Below are 10,000 nucleotides of genomic sequence, written 5' to 3'. Positions count from 1 at the left end.
TGGACCGTTTCAGAAAGGAAGTGGAACAGCAACACGGTCCTCTACGGACAGAACGATTCAGTCAGTTCCTCTGTCATGAAATGCTGAGTGGGACAGGAGTTCCAACACCCTCTCCTGTCTCTGCACGCAACGGGCCAACAGACCGGCGCCTTTCTCCTTTTTGGCGCTTTAGTCAGTGCAACCACCGTGAACAAAAACTCCTCCTTGGCTCAAGCTCTAATGCTGTGTGTGCAGCCATGTTTGCTGTCCAGGGTCTTCTTCATTTACTACTTCCTGCTTCACACAGTGCTTTCTACTGCCACAGGTGGTTTATGAGAATACTGCAGGAGTATATGTCAGATATAAAAGACTGGCGCCGTCTGCGCAGGCGGCACACAACGTCGCGCCTCACCTGCACAAAGGTATAACTGGAGCTTAACCTCCATGTCTACAGTCTGCAGCATCAGTCCTTACAGCGCTCCAGGGAATCAAACCTGAGCCGCCATATCCTCCATCCCTGGAGCCAAGTGCTCCAATTACAGGAAGCCAGTCGGAGGGAGAGGGAGTCAGAAGGAGTCATGATAAAAGCAGCGCTTCCAGGAGATTATGAATTATCGTCCCTCCATGGATTTGTTACCAGTACAACCCTCCAGCACCTGTCATCTTGTATTTCTGCCTGATCTGAACCAAGCTGCTCACCCTGAACCCTTCATACACATTCTTCATCACAAGCAAGTGAAATTATACTCCAGCTTCATATGAGTTCAGTTATTGCCCATGTACTCCAAGAGGAATGGTAAAGTACTTCCTCTGAAGGGGAGTGCCCTCCAAAAAGACGGCCATAACATCACGAGGACCCGGATCCAGCCGAGGAGCGGTAGAACACCTTCAGATCGGGGAAACGGAAAGGCTAGTTCTCTGGATCCAGGGTTAGGGTTGAGCACCCAGAGCAGCACCTGCTGAAAGGCTGCACCACACCACCAATGTCTTTCGAGAGGCAGCGTGGGGAAGCGCTGACCACAGTCCTTTTGTTTCTCTCATTCTGACTTCAGAATCCTAACAGAAAAGAAAGTGATTATAGGATTTGATGGAGCCGCCGCTGGAAGGACATTCAAGGCCACTCGGGAGGAGGAGGGGTGGGGGGGCAGGTTTCAGCATTTCTCGTTCACAGCTTATAATTAAAATTGATCTGGAGTTGATTAACCAGGCCCGGCTCAGCAATCGATCTGGCCAATGAGCTACCAGAGAGTGAAAGAGAGAGGGTTCCCAGCAGGTCGTCCATGGTCGTCATGAATTGATGCTTGAATCATGGGAGGACGCCGCCAGCATCAGCAGCAAATCCAACAGACACATTTATACCGTCGACATTTAAATAACCTTTTCCTATTGACAACCACGACACTTTGGTGCATCACACACCGTGTTTTCACGGACTGTAAATTACACCCACAACTGATTTGTTCAACTAATAATTTTCATGGCTGGACACGATGAACGTTCCCAATAAATAAATAGGATTGTGCTCAGGATACATTTAGAAAATGTATGAATTTATTTTATTTAGGAATCCTGTTGTTTCTAGGAAAGGGATTTAGTGTTATGAGCTGGTTGTGTTACAAGACTGTTCTGATTTGATATTCCAAAAACCCCCTCATCTTCTGCAGGTATCGTGACCCCAAAATCCCCTAATCCCCAAAAAACAATAAATGACTTTTAATTTGAAGGAGCATCTCACCGGCCGAGCAGGGTCCGTCGGAGAGCCGGGAGATGAGCCGCTGCTGCTTGCAGGAGGCCTGGCGGCGGTAGCACTCGTTCTGGTACGTGTCCCCGTTGGAGCCGCAGACCGGGACGTAGTTCTTGTGGCACTGGAACCAAACACATGAAGAAGGTCATTGACCGTCTGGGGGGTTCGGGCCTTTTGGCCGTCTGGTCAATGTTGACAGGATACAGAGATGGGTGGGTCTGAGAGGGGGCCCAGGCTCCTATAGGGAGTTAGGGTTAGGGTTAGGGCTCCTTTAGGGGGTTCAGGGCTCCTAAAGTGGTTCAGGACTCCCATAGGGGGTTTGGGGCTCTTATAGTGGGTTCAGGTCTCCTCAAGGGGGTCAGTTCTCCTATAGGGGGTTCAGGGCTCCAAAAGGTGGTCAGGACTCCCATGGGGGGTTCATGGCTCCTACAGGAGGTCCAAGGCTCCTAAAGGGGGTCAGGGGTCAGGGCTCCCATAGGGGGTTCAGGGCTCCTATAGTGGGTTCATGGCTACTACAGGGGGTCCAAGGCTGCTAAAGGGGGTCAGGACTCCAATAGGGGGTTCAGGAGGCTCCCATATGGGGTTTCGGGCTCCTATAGGGGGGTTAGGGCTCTTATGGCAGGCCTCCGGACTAGGGGGGGCTCAAGGCTGCTTCAGGGGGTGTCAGGGGTCCTCAAGGGGGGTTCAGGACTCCTTTAGGGATCTAAGCCACCTGGCTCACCTGGAACTGACAGACACATTTGAGCTGAGCACCGTCGTCTCTGCAGACTCCTCCAAACCTGCAGGTGGCGTCATCGCACACCCTCAGGTCGCTCTTCTTCACTGACAGGTCTGCAAGCACAAGACACAACACACTGCTGAGCTTGTGTCAGAGCGACAGACACAACACAAGACACACTGAATGACAGGGTTCCCAACGTGGGGCGTGTGATCCATTGGGGGACCTCTACTGAGCTGGAACTGGCCCAAAACAGTATTTTCATGGTTTAATGTTCATCAAGCAGGTGAATAATCCAGATGAGATGCAGGTGGACTGGTTGTTTAAGATGAGAGGACCAAGAAGAACATTTGATGCCATCACATCCATGTCAAGGTCAACTACCTCTACTACTTCACACACGCTTCCATTTCATGGACTTTGGAAGGATTTTTAATGTACAAAGTAAAGCAGTACACAATATAAATTAAGTACTGCTCCATTAAGCATTGCTAGGTAGTTTGAAACAAAGTCACCGTTTAATGAATTCACTCTACACTGTGGCTTTTATCGTGAGACAGTTGGAGGTGAAGGTGTTTATGGACGATGTCTCCTCCTTGTTGGGGTGTCAAACAGCGAACACTGCATCCGGGCCCCGCGTCAGAGCCCTGTGTCCGGGCCCCACGTCAGAGCCCTGTATCCGGGCCCCATGTCCGGGCCCCGCGTCAGAGCCCCGTGTCCGGGCTCCGCGTCGGAGCCCCGTTACGGACTTCCACATCGGAACCCCGCGAGAAATGCACAGTTTTTCTTTGTTTTCTTTGGAGGAAGGGGACCCGCAGTGGAGCCAAGGTCGCTATAATCACACAGCCTCGTGTCAACGTTACCGCCAACGATTTACTTTTCTATTTATTTTCTTTTTTAAAAGCTAAAAATACGGGAGATTTATGGGAAAACATTTAAGGAGGAGCGCGGCGGAAGAGATGGGTAAAGTATGGGAGAATCCAGGGAAAAACGGAAAGGTTGACAGGGACTGAAGGGGTCGGAGGACTGTGGTTCAACCAGAAGGTCCCGGGCGCCGCAGGAACTCATTGACCCCAGAATGGAGTCAATCAGGACACCTCCTGAACCGCATCAAGACACCTCATGACACGCATCAGGACACCTCATGGCACGCATGAGGACACCTCATCGACATGCATCAAGACACCTCATGAACCGCATCAGGACACCTCATCGACACGCATCAGGACACCTCATGACACGCATCAAGACACCTCATGACACGCATCAGGACACCTCATCGACACGCATCAAGACACCTCATGACACGCATCAGGACACCTCATCGACACGCATCAGGACACCTCATGACATGCATCAGGACACCTCATCGACACGCATCAGGACACCTCATCGACACGCATCAGGACACCTCATCGACACGCATCAAAACACCTCATGACACGCATCAGGACACCTCATCGACATGCATCAAGACCCCTCATGACACGCATCAAGACCCCTCATGACACGCATCAAGACACCTCATGACACGCATCAAGACCCCTCATGACACGCATCAAGACCCCTCATGACACGCATCAAGACACCTCATGACACGCATCAAGACACCTCATGACACGCATCAAGACACCTCATGACACGCATCAGGACACCTCATCGACACGCATCAAGACACCTCATGACACGCATCAGGACACCTCATCGACACGCATCAGGACACCTCATGACCCGCATCAGGACACCTCATCGACACGCATCAGGACACCTCATGACACGCATCAGGACACCTCATCGACATGCATCAAGACACCTCATGACACGCATCAGGACACCTCATCGACACGCATCAAGACACCTCATGACACGCATCAGGACACCTCATCGACATGCATCAAGACACCTCATGACACGCATCAGGACACCTCATCGACACGCATCAGGACACCTCATCAACACGCATCAGGACACCTCATGACACGCATCAAGACACCTCATGACACGCATGAGGACACCTCATGACATGCATGAGGACACCTCATGACACGCATGAGGACACCTCATGACACGCGTCAGGAGACCTCATCGACACGCATCAGGAGACCTCATGACACGCATCAGGACACCTCATGACACGCATCAGGACACCTCATCGACACGCATCAGGACACCTCATCGACACGCATCAGGACACCTCATCGACACGCATGAGGACACCTCATGACACGCGTCAGGAGACCTCATCGACACGCATCAGGAGACCTCATCGACACGCATCAGGAGACCTCATGACACGCATGAGGACACCTCATGACACGCATCAGGACACCTCATCGACACGCATCAGGACACCTCATCGACACGCATCAGGACACCTCATCGACACGCATGAGGACACCTCATGACACGCATGAGGACACCTCATGACACGCGTCAGGAGACCTCATCGACACTCATCAGGAGACCTCATCGACACGCATCAGGAGACCTCATGACACGCATGAGGACACCTCATCGACACGCATGAGGACATCTCATGACACGCATCAGGACACCTCATCGACACGCATCAGGACACCTCATCGACACGCATCAGGAGACCTCATCGACACGCATCAGGAGACCTCATCGACACACATCAGGAGACCTCATGACACGCATGAGGACACCTCATTACATGCATCAGGACACCTCATCGACACGCATCAGGACACCTCATGACACGCATCAGGACACCTCATGACACGCATGAGGACACCTCATCGACACGCATCAGGACACCTCATCGACACGCATGAGGACACCTCATGACACGCATGAGGACACCTCATGACACGCGTCAGGAGACCTCATCGACACGCATCAGGAGACCTCATCGACACGCATCAGGAGACCTCATGACACGCATGAGGACACCTCATCGACACGCATGAGGACACCTCATCGACACGCATGAGGACATCTCATGACACGCATCAGGACACCTCATCGACACGCATCAGGACACCTCATCGACACGCATCAGGAGACCTCATCGACACGCATCAGGAGACCTCATGACACGCATGAGGACACCTCATGACATGCATCAGGACACCTCATCGACACGCATCAGGACACCTCATGACACGCATGAGGACACCTCATCGACATGCATCAGGACACCTCATGACACGCATCAGGACACCTCATCGACACGCATCAGGACACCTCATCAACACGCATCAGGACACCTCATGACACGCATCAAGACACCTCATGACACGCATCAGGACACCTCATCGACACGCATGAGGACACCTCATGACATGCATGAGGACACCTCATGACACGCATGAGGACACCTCATGACACGCGTCAGGAGACCTCATCGACACGCATCAGGAGACCTCATGACACGCATGAGGACACCTCATGACACGCATCAGGACACCTCATCGACACGCATCAGGACACCTCATCGACACGCATCAGGACACCTCATCGACACGCATGAGGACACCTCATGACACGCATGAGGACACCTCATGACACGCATGAGGACACCTCATGACACGCGTCAGGAGACCTCATCGACACGCATCAGGACACCTCATCGACACGCATCAGGACACCTCATGAAACGCATGAGGACACCTCATCGACACGCATGAGGACATCTCATGACACGCATCAGGACACCTCATCGACACGCATCAGGACACCTCATCGACACGCATCAGGAGACCTCATCGACACGCATCAGGACACCTCATGACACGCATGAGGACACCTCATGACACGCGTCAGGAGACCTCATCGACACGCATCAGGACACCTCATCGACACGCATCAGGACACCTCATCGACACGCATGAAGACACCTCATGACACGCATGAGGACACCTCATGACACGCGTCAGGAGACCTCATCGACACGCATCAGGAGACCTCATCGACACGCATCAGGAGACCTCATGACACGCATGAGGACACCTCATCGACACGCATGAGGACATCTCATGACACGCATCAGGACACCTCATCGACACGCATCAGGACACCTCATCGACACGCATCAGGAGACCTCATCGACACGCATCAGGAGACCTCATCGACACGCATCAGGAGACCTCATGACACGCATGAGGACACCTCATGACACGCATCAGGACACCTCATCGACACGCATCAGGACACCTCATCGACACGCATCAGGACACCTCATCGACACACATCAGGAGACCTCATCGACACACATCAGGAGACCTGCTGAGGAGTGGAAAGTCCTGGTGGAGGACTGGGGTTGATCATGAGGATGTGATACGACGCCTTCAGCCTCTTCTCTCTCATGAGGCTCGGCCACAGATGGATCTGAATCAGTTCTGCTTCAATCCACATGAGCTGAATGTTTTGTTGCAGTCAAAGGCATAAACACAACAATAAAGCATAACAATACATGACATACAATACATAATACAAACAAGAAACATGTTTATCTTTATGCAACACCTGTGTGTGTGTAGCATTGGAGAATTGAATTTGTTTGTGAAAAACAGTAGAAATTATTTTAAAATATGTTGTTTCCAGGTTAGTAAACGTGAAGTCAAGTCAGGCATCGACGAGTGATAGACAAAATGGAACCTGGTGGCATCAAATACAGAAGAAATGTGATTGGTTGAGAGCAACTCAATGGTACGCCTGCTTGTCTTTCTGCCTCTCTGTCTTCCTGCCTGTCTCTCTGTCTCCTTACAGCTACGCCTGAGTTGGGTTGAGGTTCACCACGTTGTCTGAGAATCAGTGCTGTGACCTTCAGAGACCACGTGACCTCCTTGTGACCTTCAGAGACCATGTGACCTCCTTGTGACCTTCAGAGATCATGTGACCTCCCTGTGACCTGTGTCGATGTGACCTCCCTGTAACCTTGCTCTAACCTTCATATGCCCTTCGGAAACAATATAACTCCCCCCTACAGTCACTGAGTTTAAAGAGAGAGAGAGAGAGAGAGCAGCAGTTGTAGATAGACAGGAAGGCAGGAAGGCACGAAGGCAGACAGACAGGCAGGAAGGCAGGCAGATACACAGTGTTCTATCAAAGTTCCACAGAACATGAAGCTACATGGTGCACGCTCCTTCAGCTCCGTTCCGCCGTGAAGAACCAAGCTCCGGAGTTTGTCTTTCTACGTTTTCCTATTTTCAAAGAGAGAGAGCATGGTACACACACTTCACATACTACACACAATACACATCACTACACACACTTCACATACTACACACAATACACACCACTACACACACTTCACATACTACACACACATCACATACTACACACAATACACATACTACACACACTTCACATACTACACACACATCACATACTACACACAATACACAAAGCCAATGCACACACACACACACACACACACTGCAGACTCTGGGGAAGGTTCTTCTAGAGCAGCTCCTTCAAGGACGCTGGTTTATTGACTTTCCTCTAAATGCAGAGAACGTCTCTTGAGAGGAGACAGAGACAGAGATGCATCATGGGACTTCCAAGCCAAACACAGATGCATCATGGGACTTCCAAGCCAAACACAGATGCATCATGGGACTTCCAAGCCAAACACAGATGCATCATGGGACTTCCAAGCCAAACACGTGGTAAAATTCTGCAGAAACAACAGGAGCTGTGTCAAACCTCTCTTCAACTAAGTGCTTCAACGCTCCTTCAGTCCTTTCCTTTGTGCTCATCATCTAGTGGACCATCTAGTGGACCATCTAGTGGACCATCTAGTGGACCATATGCTGTAGCATCTAGTGGACCATCTAGTGGATCATCTAGTGGACCGTATGCTGTAGCATCTAGTGGACAATCTAGTGGACCATCTAGTGGACCATATGCTGTAGCATCTAGTGGACCATCTAGTGGACCATCTAGTGGACCATATGCTGTAGCATCTAGTGGACCATCTAGTGGATCATCTAGTGGACCGTATGCTGTAGCATCTAGTGGACCATCTAGTGGACCATCTAGTGGACCATATGCTGTAGCATCTAGTGGACCATCTAGTGGACCATCTAGTGGTCCATCTAGTGGACCATATGCTGAAGCATCTAGTGGACCATCTAGTGGACCATCTAGTGGATCGTCTAGTGGACCATCTAGTGGACCATCTAGTGGATAATCTAGTGGACCATATGCTCTAGCATCTAGTGGACCATCTAGTGGACCATTTAGTGGACCATATGCTGTAGCATCTAGTGGACCATCTAGTGGACCATCTAGTGGACCATCTAGTGGATCATCTAGTGGACCATATGCTGTAGCATCTAGTGGACCATCTAGTGGACCATCTAGTGGATCATCTAGTGGATCATCTAGTGGACCATATGCTGTAGCATCTAGTGGACCATCTAGTGGACCATCTAGTGGACCATCTAGTGGACCATCTAGTGGACCATATGCTGTAGCATCTAGTGAACCATCTAGTGGACCATCTAGTGGATCATCTAGTGGACCATATGCTGTAGCATCTAGTGGACCATCTAGTGGACCATCTAGTGGACCATATGCTGTAGCATCTAGTGGACCATCTAGTGGATCATCTAGTGGACCATATGCTGTAGCATCTAGTGGACCATCTAGTGGACCATATGTTGTAGCATCTAGTGGACCATCTAGTGGATCATCTAGTGGATCATCTAGTGGACCATATGCTGTAGCATCTAGTGGACCATCTAGTGGACCATCTAGTGGATCATCTAGTGGACCATATGCTGTAGCATCTAGTGGACCATCTAGTGGACCATCTAGTGGACCATATGCTGTAGCATCTAGTGGACCATCTAGTGGATCATCTAGTGGACCATATGCTGTAGCATCTAGTGGACCATCTAGTGGACCATCTAGTGGACCATCTAGTGGATCATCTAGTGGACCATATGCTGTAGCATCTAGTGGACCATCTAGTGGACCATCTAGTGGATCATCTAGTGGATCATCTAGTGGACCATATGCTGTAGCATCTAGTGGACCATCTAGTGGACCATCTAGTGGACCATCTAGTGGACCATATGCTGTAGCATCTAGTGGACCATCTAGTGGACCATCTAGTGGATCATCTAGTGGACCATATGCTGTAGCATCTAGTGGACCATCTAGTGGATCATCTAGTGGACCATATGCTGTAGCATCTAGTGGACCATCTAGTGGATCATCTAGTGGACCATATGCTGTAGCATCTAGTGGACCATCTAGTGGACCATCTATTGGACCCTCTAGTGGATCATCCAGTGGACCATCTAGTGGACTATCTGCTGTACCATCTAGTGGACCATCCAGTGTTCTATCTGGTGCAGTGTTTCTCAAATGGGGGTATCGTACCCCTAGATGTACTTTGGGGAACTGCAGGGGGCTCTCCGAAAAAGTATAAAACGAAATATTGGTTGGATACGTATGTTTAAAAAAACACATACAGTGCACGTACAGTGCATCACTCATGTTGAGTTTCATTTTATTTTTCCCAACGCCAGTGATGGAGGTGCACCACTGCTCTAGTGTACTATCTAGTGTGCTATCTAGTG

General features: G+C 50.5%; 1 protein-coding gene across 1 annotated transcript in view; it reads right to left on the bottom strand.

Annotated features, from left to right (window-relative positions):
• tmeff1a (transmembrane protein with EGF-like and two follistatin-like domains 1a) overlaps positions 1 to 10,000 on the bottom strand; it is a gene marked incomplete at its 5' end in the record, with an annotated part of 30,415 nt that overhangs the window by 13,079 nt on the left and 7,336 nt on the right. Inside the window, 2 exons of the mRNA XM_080010540.1 lie at positions 1,715 to 1,844; positions 2,445 to 2,554. Of these exons, the coding sequence (XP_079866666.1) occupies positions 1,715 to 1,844; positions 2,445 to 2,554 (240 nt within the window). The remainder of the gene's footprint in view (positions 1 to 1,714; positions 1,845 to 2,444; positions 2,555 to 10,000) is intronic.

The sequence above is a fragment of the Zeus faber genome, assembly GCF_960531495.2.
Source record: "Zeus faber genome assembly, chromosome: 12".
Taxonomy (NCBI): Eukaryota; Metazoa; Chordata; class Actinopteri; order Zeiformes; family Zeidae; genus Zeus; species Zeus faber.
The sequence above is the reverse complement of the archived record's forward strand: the minus strand, read 5'-3'. Positions and strand labels throughout refer to the sequence as shown.